This window comes from Gigantopelta aegis, chromosome 6 (genome assembly GCF_016097555.1).
Source record: "Gigantopelta aegis isolate Gae_Host chromosome 6, Gae_host_genome, whole genome shotgun sequence".
In the NCBI taxonomy this organism is placed as follows: Eukaryota; Metazoa; Mollusca; class Gastropoda; order Neomphalida; family Peltospiridae; genus Gigantopelta; species Gigantopelta aegis.
Genome location: NC_054704.1, coordinates 81,209,818 through 81,224,555, shown reverse-complemented (window position 1 = coordinate 81,224,555; position 14,738 = coordinate 81,209,818). Strand labels below are relative to the sequence as shown.

General features: G+C 38.7%; 1 protein-coding gene across 1 annotated transcript in view; it reads right to left on the bottom strand.

Moving 5' to 3' along the window:
• LOC121374208 (methyltransferase-like protein 24) overlaps positions 1–14,738 on the bottom strand; it is a 34,887-nt gene that overhangs the window by 7,104 nt on the left and 13,045 nt on the right. The window contains exons 2-3 of the mRNA XM_041501198.1: positions 3,058–3,272; positions 476–604 (exon numbers count right to left, since the gene is read on the bottom strand). Coding sequence (XP_041357132.1) covers positions 476–604; positions 3,058–3,272 — 344 coding nt within the window. The remainder of the gene's footprint in view (positions 1–475; positions 605–3,057; positions 3,273–14,738) is intronic.

Sequence of the window (14,738 nt, the reverse complement as noted above, 5' to 3'; positions counted from 1 at the left end):
GCCGTTGCTGGGACTCGAACCTGTGGCACCGAATCGCCCGCAAATTGCAAGACTAAACACGATGCGCTCTGAGCTATTGAGGCATCCATAAAAAGGATGCTCTTTAACTCAACCACATGCATGGGGTCTACAATCTATGCGGTCGATCCCGCTTACGTGCATGAATCTGGCACTGGCTAGTATGTTTGTATGTTTGTATGTATGTATGTATGTACGCGTGTACGCATGTACGCATGTATGCATGAATGTATGTATGTATGTATGCATGTATGTATGCATGCGTACATGCATGCATGTTGGTAGGTAGGTGGGTAGGTACATGTACCCATTCGTTTGCCTATCCTTCAAGCAAACCATCCATTCATCTTTGCATTATTTTATTTACTTTTTTATGTAGAAAGATTTTTCAAGTGATACTTTCATCTACGGTATCCAATAGCTTATTTTTAATAATGTACGAAACGGTTGCACTCACCCGAAAGAATATATCAAACATGGCTGTTTTGGTCTGTATTGTTCGTCGTCGCAGACATCCCAGCCGCCGTCGCCGTGGCTGCCCATTCTAACGATTGTGTCGCACTTTGTTTGAATGGTGTTCACGTAGCTGCAAATTAACAACATCATGATGACGGTGGCAAAAAAGGAGTGATGGGGAGGAGAGAAGGAGGAGTGTAGGGCAGGAGTGTAGGGCAGGAGTGAAGGAGGAGTGTAGGGTAGGAGTGTTGGGGGTATATGAGTGTAGGGAAAGAGTGTAGGAGTGTAGGGAAGGAGTGTAGGGGAGGAATGTAGATAAGGAGTGTAGGAGGAATATAGGACAAGTGTGTAGGAGGAGGGGTGTAGGAGTAATGGAGGGGAGTGATGGGGAGGAGTGTAGAAGTGTAGAAGGAGTGACGGAGGAGTTATGGAGAGGAGTGATGGGGAGGAGTGTAAGAAGAGGAGTAAAGGAGGAAGAGTGTAAGAGGAGTGATGGGGAGGAGTGTATGAAGAGGAGTGAAGGAGGAAGAGTGTAGGAGGAGTGTAGGAGGAATGTAGAAGGAGTGACGGAGGAGTGATGTGGAAGAGTGATGGGGAGGAGTGTAGGAAGAGGAGTGAAGGAGGAGTGATGGGAAGTAGTGATGGGAACGAGTGTAGGAAGAGGAGTGAAGGAGGAGGAGTGTAGAGGAGAGATGTAGGAGAAGGAGCGGGGAGATGAAAACAAATGACGGAAAAGAGAAAAAGAAAAAACAGAAAAGGAAAACTAGATAAGAACAAGAGGAACAAGAAAAAAACAATATTGAGAAGGTACTCATCATCAATAACAACAACAACAAAATAACGAAGAAGATTAAAAAAAGGCAAAGAGAATACGAACATTGGCAACGATAACAACAACAAAAGAAAAATAATGGGGAGGATGAAAAGAAGAATAACATTACGAATAAGAGGGAAAAGCTGAACAATAATAAGAAGAAAAGAAATGAGTCAAAATGGAAAAACCCCAAACAAAACAATAATACAATATGAAGAGAATAGAGAGAGAGAGAGAGAGAGAGAGAGAGAGAGAGAGAGAGAGAGAGAGAGAGAGAGAGAGAGAGAGAGAGAGAGAGAGAGAGAGAGAGAGAGACAGACAGACAGACAGACAGACAGAGACAGAGATACAGACAGACAAAATATATTAATAGCTAATTGTCTGTCATATGTGTGTGTGCGTGCGTGTGTCTGAAAGAGATGGGGAGAGAGGGAGGGAAAGAGGGAAAGGAAGGAAGAAAGAGAGAGAGAGAGAGAGAGAGAGAGAGGGGGGGGGGGGATAAGAAGAATTATCATCTATTAAAGGCTGCGATATTCTCCTAGGAGATATCGCTTCTTTTGTTACGTCACTGTTATGCGCACTAAACTATCATTAGTGACGTCACGCCACTGTTGTTCTGCTTGTTAAAGAGTTTACCGCTGCCAAATATAGTAATATTTAACCCACATTACTGACATTGCAAATGCAGAGAATGATAAAACGAATACCTCCTCGTGTCTTGTTGTGTGTGTGTGTGTGTGGTGTGTGGTGTGTGTGTGTGTGTGTGTGTACACAGTTTTAAAAGCGATGATGGATTTTAAGTTTTGAGTGTAGATGCTTACAGACGACATGAAGATCGCTGGCTGAGCGACTGCTTGATATTCGAGACGTCCTACGGTCGATTCCCTTCAGTTTCAACCCATGTTACACAGTCTGCAATCTAATTAAAATTATCTCCACTATTACATGTGGATCTAACAGCAGCCCGTTGGAGTTCATGTCCAGTTGACCTTTCATTCGACCAATCAAAACCTTACTTGCAAAATCATGCCAGTGATTTGATTGATTTCAACTTACTTTCGTGCTTATATCCAATTAAGGTTCAAGCACGCTGTCCTGGGTACACATCTCAGCTATCTGGGCTGTATGTCCAGGACAGTGGATTAGTTGTTAGTTGGTTAGTTGTTAGTGAGAGAGAAGAGGGTATAGTGGCCTTACACCTATCCATTAAGCCCTTAAGTACTCGCTCTGGGTTGGAGCCTGTACCGGGCTGCGAACCCTGTACATACCAGCCTGTAGTCCGATGGCTTAACCACTGCGCCACCGAGGCCGGTCGGTGATTTGAAAAGAATTTAAAAACATTCGGGATTATGCCGAGGGTATACGAAATGATTCGGGTGAATTACGAAGTATGCCGGAAACTAATTTCAATATAAAATTTTATATAAAATTCGTTTCAAGACGAATAAAACCCCATGATGGTATAGCCATAAAATCTGTTTATACTAGTATACAATCCAGAGTTTATTACTGCACTTTTCCACCTGTTTTTTTCAGTGTTGAAATAGACCAACAAGTTCGCCTATTGCATAAATAGTCTCGCCCGATATTTTTTGAATTTGTATACTCCCGAATAACGCTATAAAAGGCGAAGTGTAATTGGTCGATATTTAAATTGTTATTTATAGATGAAATGTCACCTGGACATGGGAGTCCACGCAATGCAGTTAGATCTACTGGTATATACCAGTAGAGCTAATTTTAATCATATTGCACAGTCTGTTACTCACGTGTGGTATTCCATCGCAATCTTTGCCCATGTCTGCTCCGTGACTAGTCTGGGATTCATTGTTACTTTTTGCGTTGTCACTCTTTGCGTTGTCACTTTTTGCGTTGTCACTCTTTGCGTTGTCACTTTTTGCGTGGTTACACGCTTTGTTGTAGTTGCATTTCGATTGTCTGCTACATCACGTGATGGCACCCGTTTCTTATCACAGTCGCATTTCTGCAATAGAAATTAATTACATTTGAAGCATGCGTGGGTATGTCAATGGATAGATGGATGGAAGGATGTGTAGATGGTTTGTTAGATAAATTGATGGATGGATTGATACATGGATGGATGGATGGATGAATAATTGGATGGGTGGGGGATGGATGGGTAGGTAGGTGCATAAATGGACGGCTGGATGAACGGACGAACCTACAGGCGGAAGACGAACAGACGGACGGACGGATGGTGGATGGATGGATTGATCGATCAGTCGACAGATGAATTGGATTGATAGATGAGTGGATGGATGGATGGATAAATGTCTGGATTGATGAACGACGGACGAGCCTACATACGGAAGGAACGACAAACAGACAGACGGACGGACGGATGGTGGATGGATGGATTGATCAATCGATCGTCGGGTGGATTGAATTGATGGATGGATGGATGGATGAATGTCTGGATGGATGAAGGGACGAGCCTACATACAGAAGGAAGGACGGACAGACAGACGGACGGACGGACGGATGGTGGATGGATGGATTGATCGATCACTCGTCGGGTGGATTGAATTGATGGATGGATGGATGGATGAATGTTTGGATGGATGAACGGACGAGCCTACATACGGAAGGAACGACAAACAGACAGACAGACGGACGGATGGTGGGTGGATGGATGGATTGATCGATCGATCGTCGGGTGGATTGAATTGATGAATGGATGGATGGATGGATGAATGTCTGGATGGATGAACGGACGAGCCTACATACGGAAGGAAGGACGGATAGACAGACATATGGTCGGATAGTGGATGGATCGATTGATCGATCGATCGTCGGGTGGACTGGATTGATGGATGCTTGGATGGGTCGTTTTAGATGAATGGATGGAACGATGGAAATGACAGGCAGATTGTTGAATACATTATCCGCCCAACATGTCACAGCGCTCCACAGAGTATTGGCCTCAGGCACGTGAGGTCGTACGATCGATCCCGTTCAGTTTACCCATTGCTCGACTGCTGATCAGTATACCAAAGTCTTCCTAAAGTAGTAACACATGTGGTGGGAGCGAATACCCTCTTCCACGAAAGAAACAACAGTGACGGCCCTGCAGACTACCCCGTGGAAAACAAAAATGAGGGTAGTGATTAATGGCTCCCCTAGCTTAGATTATGAGAAGCTATTGAATATAAATTCACTTTCTAAGGGAGCTAAAGATTACTCTCCTTGAACTGGTCTCAGGGAAGAGAAGGGGAGCGAGAGTGATAATCTCCCTTTAAACGGTGAGATCTCGCCCTGTCAACCTTGAACCGTGGCCTTGATGGTCATTATATTTATTATTGATAAAGAGTTATAGAAAAGGTTATAGAAAAGTAATAAAACGGGTAACTAAACCTTCAATTGTCTTTATCAGTGGTGGAAAATGTGCGAGCAACAGCATGCATGAACTAGTGTTCACCAGAGTAAAGCAAAGTGCATAAAAATCAATGGATTTAGAACAGGTATTCTCTTTTAGGATAGAAGAAGAAACACAATGAAACATTTCACCACCATAATAACCTTAGAAAAATGAAAACGTTCAAACACATGCGATGCACTTCACTTCCTCTACAGCAGAGTATGTTTTATATTAAAGAAAATCTTGTATCAACTTGTATCATGATACACTCTTAAAATATGTATTACCAAGACAATGATTCATGGCTCCTCAATCTTGACATAATAAAAAAACTATTTAAAAAACCCACTTAATGTTTTAATTTATTGTTATTGTTTATTTATTCGTTTTTGTCTGTATGTGTGTGTGTGTCGGGGGGTTTCAGAGGCTTCAACCTTCAATGGATATTATCATCATTGGTTGGTTGGTTGGTTGGTTGGTTGGATGGTAGGTAGGTAGGTAGCTTGGTTGGTTGGTTGATGTAGCACAAGGTAAGCTCTCGGGTTAGATACATATTAGCAAGCACAAAACTTCCGTGCAGACTGACTGGTTGACGGGTTTAGGAAAGGTTTGTGGCGCCTTTAAAATATCCCATACACACATCCCTTCTCAAATATTCTACAAAAATAAAGAGGCGCACAACATGATCAATCGCACCCATCTGGATCCGCCGCCGAGACCGACTACAACATATTGAGGAATGAAAAACATACCTTGAATACATTTAATAAGTTTGTTTTGTTTAACGACACCACTAGACCACATTGATTTATTAGTCATCGGCTACTGGATGTCTAACATTTAGCAATTTGACACATAATCTTAGAGAGGAAACCCACTACATTTTTCCATTAGTAGCAAGGGATCTTTTATAAGCACAATCCCACAGACAGGATAGCATATACCACGGCTTTTGATTACTAGTCGTAGTGCACTAGCTAGGACTGGAAATAGCCCAATGGGTCCACCGACGGGGATCGATCCTAAACAGACCACGCATCAAGCGAGCGTTTTACCTCTTTACAAAGCTTTACAAAGGCCAATCTTTGCACAAATAAAAGTAGTCCACTACTTCGTTTTTTCTTTTCTTTCTTTCTTGTTCTTGTTCCAACCAGTGTCTTACGACTGGTGTACCAAAAGCCGTGGTATGTGATCGTGTTCTCTGTGAGAAAGACCATATAAAAGCTGTGGTATGTCATCGTGTTGTCTGTGAGAAAGAACATATAAAAGATCCCTCGCTGCTAACGGAAAATGTAACGGGTTTCCTCTAAAAACTACGAGTTCAAATTATCACATGTTTGACATACAATAGCCGGTGATTAATAAACCAATGTGTTCTAGTGGTGTCGTTAAACAAAAGAAACGTGAACATGTTTGTTCTTCTTCTTCTTGTTCTTTGTTCTTTTTTTTTCTTTTTAATGCGTGTTTCATTTGTACATGTATATATATTTCATTCTTCTCTACACTAAGCTTACGGTTTATGAGAATAAAGGTCAATGTCATTTTCATTTAACCAGTTAACCAGGGAACATTTTGTTTTCAAATTTTCATTAGCGATATTTCTAGTCAATTGCAAATTGATTAGCAAGTATTTTTTAACATTTAAAAATTGAGTAGCGATCTCTGAAACAAGCGTAGCGAATCGTGATAGAACAGAACAGAACAGAATTGTATTACGCTCAGGTCGTTACACAAAGGCATATGAGGAACATACAGTAACAATATTTTACAGTGGACAGACGGGCTTCAGGAGATAATAAGACACTGTCAATAATAACATAATGATAATATGATAATGTGATAATATTGAGCAATAGAAGAAAGAAACGCGAATGTTTTTTGTTTTTCTTAAATCAAATTAATTTATTTTAGTATTCAATGTTTTTAATGTTATTTTAAGCCGATTTTGACAGTCTATTTTCCAAATTCATTTTAACATAAAAACATATAATGAATTATATATATATAACGGAGAAATAACGTGCATTCAAAAGACACAGAGATTTTTAAACAGTGGAATTAAGTCAACTTCGTGCATTTTATATGATGATTTTTATATAAAACCTGTCGGGGTTTGGGTTTGTTTTCATGTAAATGCAAAGAAAACAAATATCGAATACGAAATAAACGTAACATTTGCAAAAAACTTTGGGTCTAAATAATTGAACAGGATAATAGTTACATGTATCTCAATGCGATATCTCACGATGAATCCATTTCCGGGAATGTTACTGAATAACAAGGTAATAATGCAATAAAGTAACATACGTATATATTTTCTGGGTTGCTGTTTTACCACAGGTACTACAGTGTAGCAAATTCACCATATCATTGCGTGAATAAAGTATTGCGATCATTATTCGTTCGCGATTTCTACAACACTTTATTGATCGCAAAGCTTTGTTGATCTAAAGTAAATATAGTTCTTTCCAACCTCCATGAACATTGTGTTGGGGTGGAGGTTTTTTTTCAAAATAATTTCAGTTTGATTTGACGTAAGGAGAAAAGTAAAAGTCCCGCACTACTGTATTTGTGTGTGAAATTTAGAAAACAATTGGCTCAGAAATAAATAACTTTTAGTAAATACCATAGTAATAAAGTGGCGTTCCCTGTGAAAAGGACTATAGATAATAAATAAATAAATAAATAAATAAATAAATAAATAAATAAAACTGCTTCCATTTATAATTGCTTTAAGATTAAACTTGGGTATTTTTTTCTTCTGAAAACCACGACTTTGAACATAACCAGTTGTGGGAGTTAGCCCTTGATGGGGTCAAACTAATCGAAAGTATTGCTTGAACTTAAAACTCACCACGACTGTGGACATAACCAATTATGGATGTTAGCCCTTAATAAGGTCAAACTAATCCATAGTATTGCTTGAACTTGAAACTATTGAGTCGCAGCTGCGATGAAGTAGAAACATTCACACGTGTACCACGAGGTACAAATAAAATTTGAGACATAATTATTCCGTACTTGTTTACGCTTGCATTCTGAGATCTATATATACAGCAGAATACTTCATATAAATTTGTAAAGTAAATTGAACTACCAAACAAAAATAGCTTTTTGTCAATTTTATTTTCAGAATGAATAATTGGCATTCTTGTATTGCTAGTTCATGGCTTAAACAAATCACTTCAAATGTTGACTGGTTGGATTTGACATTTTACCTATTTTATGTATGTTGTTTTTGGCTGAAAATTATCAGTAATATATTATAATACTCAAGGCATTTTTAACCAGTTTCCCTTTTGATCTGCACTGCCGACTTCCTTATTTGTACCGCACTTCGCAAGGATCATTTTGCACGCAGATACAGTCGACTAACGTACACACATCATGCTAAATACTGAGTACCAAAATGAATTCCACAAATACGTCGCTGTGTTAATTCGGATTATAGTATTTAGTATGTTTTACAAATCGACATGTAACCATGGCCACGAACGTAAGTGATTGTCCTTGTCGTTCGGCCTATTTTTTCCAGTTTGAAACTATCAATAGTATGATAAGCCAGACTTATAGAAGTACAAGGAAATCTGATCACGCAATACCAGATTTTGCTTGTTCATAATTGATTGTTGCCCTGGTATTCTGGGTTCGGTGTGTTTTTTTATTTCTATGCGTGCTATTGTCAAATCTCCAGTGTTTCGGCCGACTGTGCAGAACAAAATATTAATAGCCATTTGTTTGTGGTATGTTGTGTGCGTGCGTGCGTGTGTGTGTGTGTGTGTGTGTGCGTGTGTGTGTGTGTGTATGTGTGTGTGTGTGTGTGTGTGTGTTTGTTTGTTTCTATGAAAGAGATGAAGGGATAGAGGGAGGAAAAGGGGGAGAGGAAGGAGGGAGAAAGAGGGGAGGGATTGAAGGATAAAGAGAGAGGAGTGAAGGGAAGTGGAGTGAGGGAGAGTGAGAGTTTTGGAGGGAGAAAGAGACAGACAGACACAAAGAGAGAGAGAGAGAGAGAGAGAGAGAGAGAGAGAGAGAGAGAGAGAGAGAGACAGAGACAGAGAGAGAGAGAGAGAGACAGAGAGAGAGAGACAGAGACACACACACACACACAAACAGAGAGACAAACAGAGAAAGAGACAGACAGACAGAGACAAAGAGAAAGGGATAGAGTGAGTGAGAGAAAAAGAGAGAGAGAGAGAGGGGGGAGGGACAGAGAGAGAGAGAGAGAGAGAGAGAGAGAGAGAGAGAGAGAGAGAGAGAGAGAGAGAGAGAGGGGGAGGGAGAGAGAGATTATTGTGTTATCACGTCGTAAGAATTCTTAGAGATCTATATATATTCTTGGACGTGCATCAATATCACAACTGAAGCTTGGTGGCTGCAATTTATCTATTCACCAATACCAATACCATTACTACTAATAATTATATTGTATATTTGTGTACTCAGTAGATAAATAAATGGAGAATGAATAATACATATAAATATAAAATATATAAAATATTTATAGCAAACAAATATATTGGTAGTTCAAAAAGTAAGTACATAAGACGGTAGATAAATAAATATATTAATATAAATATAATATATATAGGTAAATAGCTAGGTATTTGATTGGGTAAAACAGATAAACAAATATATAGACTGATACATGGCAATATTATTAAATAAATAAATAAATAAATAAAATAGTAATGTATACATACATAAATTAATTAATTAATTATTAAACAAACAGACGAACAAATAAATAAATAATATATAGAGACAAAAAAATAAAAGAAAGAAATCAAGTAAATAAATAAATTAATTAATTAATAAAAGTATCACTGCTATCGATAAAAATATTATTTTCATACAGGTCCTTGTGTATGTGTGTGTGTGTGTGTGTGTGTGTGTGTGGTGTGTGTGTGTATGTGTATATGTGTATGTGTATATGTATATGTGTGTATGTGTTATATATATGTATATATATATATATATATATATATATATATATATATATATATATATATGTATGTATGTATGTGTATGTACGTATATGTATATGTATATGTATATATGTATTATATATATATAATATATATATATATATATATATATATATATATATATATATATATATATATATAATATATGGGCTAGTACGCACACGCATGCACACACATACACACACACAGGTCATGTACTTTATAACTACACCTCTGCCCGTGCTGTAACCTCACCGTGGTGCAGGGGTGTAACATTCTCTTTGAGAATGGCCAATACAGCACAAATTTTAAATTTTGAGTAAAAGTCAGTATCTATCTGTGATATTTGTATTTTTGTACAGTTCTTTACACTGTTTTTATTTAAATCCTGAATTCATATATTAATGTTGATCATCACTTTGTTTGCATTACCATAGTTTGACACCCAATAGCCTATGTGTTTTTCGTGCTGAGGTGTCGTTAAATATTCATTCATTCATTCATTCATTATCACTACAAACATTGCATGTTCATGAGGCTATTGCATCAGCGTATCGATGCTTGAAACTATTTATTTAAGATTATTTTTCGTCCGTGTCTGCGTCCGAGTCGCAATGGTGCTCGTTCAGGAACGCATCTACATGTGTGACACGTTCATTTTACTTAGAACTTTGTATCTTTAGTCCAGGCTGCCATCACATTTTCATGTTCCTTCAGTTTCTTCAAATAGGAAATGCCTTTGCTGTTAAATCCTCGATATGCCAATTCCGGTACCTTTTTAATTTCCTTCTGTGTTGTAGAGATCGGTGTTTATGTAGCCTGGAAACAAACTTGGCGATGATAGGTCTACGTTTTCCTTCTTCAAACTTGCCAACACGATGCGCGATCAGTGGCGGATCCAGAAAATCCATTTGGGGAACAGTGACATGAGGTGGAATGCCAAGGCAACTTTGGGGGAGGTTTGGAGGGGGATCGTAAAAAATGAAAATTAATATATAATAAAATTATAACTATTGGAAAATTTAGGAGTTAACATCACATTCAAGCTTTTTCAATTCTCTATTTTCCTTTTGTAACCGATCTTTCTCTACTTCAAGGGTAAACACCCTAAATTCTAGTTTCTTCAAGCTTTCGTTAATTTTCAACAAAATGTAATTTTGTAAGTATTTCCAATTCAGTTTTTAATTCAGTTTTCAAATCATCCTTTGTTTGAATAAGAGCAAGCTGAGTCAAGATTTGTTTTGAATCTAGTTCTATTGATTGTTCGGGTTCAGTATTTTCAGTTATTTTTGTTATATCTCTTGCTTCTTCGTTTTGTTTGACTTGATTTTGTCGTGCTTTTTTTGTTTCGGGTTTATGAACATGCTGTCTTTGACTTGAACTTATTGCGAAGTTCGAATCACTAGATGAAAGGTTACGTTTTGGATTAACACGATACGACATGATTCTCATTCACTGAACACTGTATTTAATCGTAAAAAAAAAAAATACCACGAACACCGTGACGTTTTGTTTACATGAAATAGATTGAATTAGCAGTTCATTGTTACACCGTATACCATGCTAATATAGTCATCGAGTGTAGCTTGGGTCTAGGACTTGGGTTGTGATCGCAATGGCTATTTTCACATATTAGTAAGCAATAGATTATACTTAACCTGATCTTAGAAGAGCATTCCTTTGGTTATTTTGCAAAAACAAGATATCACAGTCTCTAGGTTATAATGTATATTCAGTAACGTTTTTTTTAACAAAATCTTACACTCGATCCTATAGAAAAACAGCTTTCTTTCTGAGCGTCTTCTATAGCCACCTTTTCCATCAAACAAACTAGTTAACTCATCCGTCTTTGGAGTAAGATGTAGCCCACTGGTAAAGCGCTCGCTTGAGGCGCAGTCGGTTTGGGATCGATCCCCGTCAGTGGGCCCATTGGGCTATTTCTCGCTCCAGGCGGTGCACCACGACTGGTACATCAGAGGCCGTGGTATGTGCTATTCTGTCTATGGGATGGTGCATATAAAAGATCCCTTGCTGCTAATCGAAAAGAGTAGACCATGAAGTGGCGACAACGGGTTTCCTACCTCAGTATCTGTGTGGTCCTTAGTAATATGTCCGACGCCATATAACCGTAAATAAAATGTGTTGAGCGCGTCGTTAAATAAACCATTTCCTTTCCTTTCATCCGTCTTTTGTTTTATAAGTTATTACAATTCTGTCACCTTATTTGTTCAATACAGACTTTAATATCTAGGTATTTCCCCGATGTTCAAAGCACTTAGATTGTATTTGAAGGTAATAAATAGTGTTTAAACCAAATTCGTTCTAAATTAGATTGCACGATAATAGCGAAGAATAACACTGGTCGAGTTTCAGCTGGACCCGAGACGTGTTCAGGAGGTCGAGCGCTCGCGAACGTTTGTAATCGCTCGCATTCCTGGTTCCCGTTTCACGAAGCAATCTTACCGCTAAGATCACCTTAAGTGCACAGGTTAGTTATACACTTAAGGTGATATTATCTTTTCTTGGAACGGGGCCCAGGGCCCGGTATCATAGAGTAATCGTAACACTTACGTGAGACGTACACCATACATAATGTATGGTGTACCATACATAATGTATGGTGTACGTCTCACGTAAGTGTTACGAGTGCTTTGTGTTATCGGGCCCTGGATTAAACGTTGTTTTGTTTAACGACACCACTAGAACACATTAATTTATTAACCACCGGCTATTGCATGCGTTTGGTAATTCTGACACACACTAATAATAATAAGGGCTAGGAAATATTTTAAGGTACACATTCAGAGCAAGCTGTTATAGCACGTCCCTGCGTCCATTTTGTTTGTTTGTTTTGTTTAACGACACCACTAGAGCACATTGATTTATTAATCATCGGCTATTGAATGTCAAACATTTGGTAATTTTGACATATAGTCTTAGAGAGTAAACCCACTATATTTTTCCATTAAAAGCTAGGGACTTTTTATATGCACCATCCCACATACAGTATAGCACATACCACGGCCTTTGATATACCAGTCGTGGTGCACTGGCTGGAACGAGAAATAGTCCAATGGGCCCACCGACGGGGATCGATCCTAGATCGACCGCGGATCAGGCGAGCGTTTTACCACTGGGTTACGTCCCGCACCTCCTGCGTTCAAGGCAGGAGGAAAGTGCTCACCACAGTAAGGCGTCTTTTATATGCACTTTCCAAATGACAGGACAGCACATACATTGATATACCAGTCATGGGGAACTGGGTCCAATTTCACAAAAGATCGTAAGCCTAGTTTACGATTCGACCACGATTCTTATTACTATTATAGTACAACAAATAGAGTTAGAAATACACATATTTCATTTTCTCCCGTAATGATGTAATTTTCTGTGTGAAATAGATGTCAAACATGGCCTCAGATTACAGTTATCTTCCCATTTTGTTGTCCAAAATCCGGACATTTGACCGCGCAAGTAGTCTGCTGTTTGACTGTGATTATTTCATGGCAGACAGCTATGAAGTGGCAACTGTTTGACTGAAGAGACAGGGGATAGCATGTAGTTTGTAAACATGTGTAACTTGTTGACATTGAAGACTTGTTTGTGGTAATTCCGGCCCATGCAAAAGTAGTGCTTTTTGTGTAAAATGGGTGTACTCCGGCCTGGTTTAGAGGGTGTGTCTATTTAAACCAATATGCTGGGAGAAAGAGCTGGACAACAGGGGTTGTCCTTTTCAGGGCATGTGTCCCCCATGTAGGCAAAGAAACATACAAAACTTCACGGGCCTGCTGATATTAATAAAAATGTTATAGCCACTAAGGCTATATAGAAACATATAGCAAAATTAACTGTGGTCTGAGACCACATGTGTAAACGTATGTCTGGTATAACTGCTAGTCGCAAACGTAAACTTACGATGTTTAGTCAAATTGGCCCCTGGTTGGGACGAGAAAAAACTAATGATGAATCAATGATCGATTATAATCGAAAATTGATCTACAACATATCTGTTTTGAACGAACGAACAAACGAACGAACGAACGAACGAACGAATGAACGAATGAATGAATGAATGAACGAATGTTTGACAACATCCCAGCACAAAAATAATAATAATAAAAAATAATATAATAATAATAATAATAATAATAATAATAATAAAGACACGCATGCTCGACTCGTTTTCCGCTTAAAGATAAATGAGTAATGACATGAAGGTGACCAATCAAACCGTTAGTACCGTTGATGTTCGCGGCAAAAATCCACTACACTGAACGCAACTGACATAAACGCATTGCTTGACTGCATGTCCGCTACTTCGCATACCTACGAAATCTGTCTGAAAATGTCACCGCAGTAGTGTAACCTGAAACTGCCTCGAGGCAGGTTACACACCTACAATATTAATGTGAACATGCCTTGACGAGGACACTGCAACATGTGCTGGTAAACGCACGAGTTTGTCACGCTGCGGTGATTCTGGATGGGTCACGTTAACATTGCAGTAAAACGTTGACACCGGCCTCGGTGGTGTCGTGGTTAAAAGCCATCGGATATAAGGTTGGTAGGTACAGGGTTCGCAGCCCGGTACCGGCTCCCACCCAGAGCGAGTTTTAATGACGCAATGGGTACGTGTAAGAAAACTACACCCTCTTTTCTCTCACTAACATCTAACAACTAACCCACTGTTCTGGAAATGAAAAGTAATATTAATATAAATTTTAATATTAACAACTTTATTTAATGAGGGTGACAGGTTTAGCACAAACTAATCTTCCACCGGGCCCTCAGCAACACATTGAACATTTGTTAAACTTTCTTTTTTAATATCTATATATACTTAGTACTATACTGCTAGAGCACATCGATTTATTAATTATCGGTAACTGTATGTGAGACATTTAGTAAATATGACATATTCTTAGAGGAACCCCGCCACATTTTCCACATTAACAGTAAGGGTTGTTTTTATATGTATTTTCACACAGGTAGGATAGCACATACCATGATATTTGATATACCCGTTGTGGGGTACTGGCTGTGACGGGGAAAAAAACAATCACAGAATGGGTCCACACAAGGGATTCGATCCTACGACCAAAGCGCA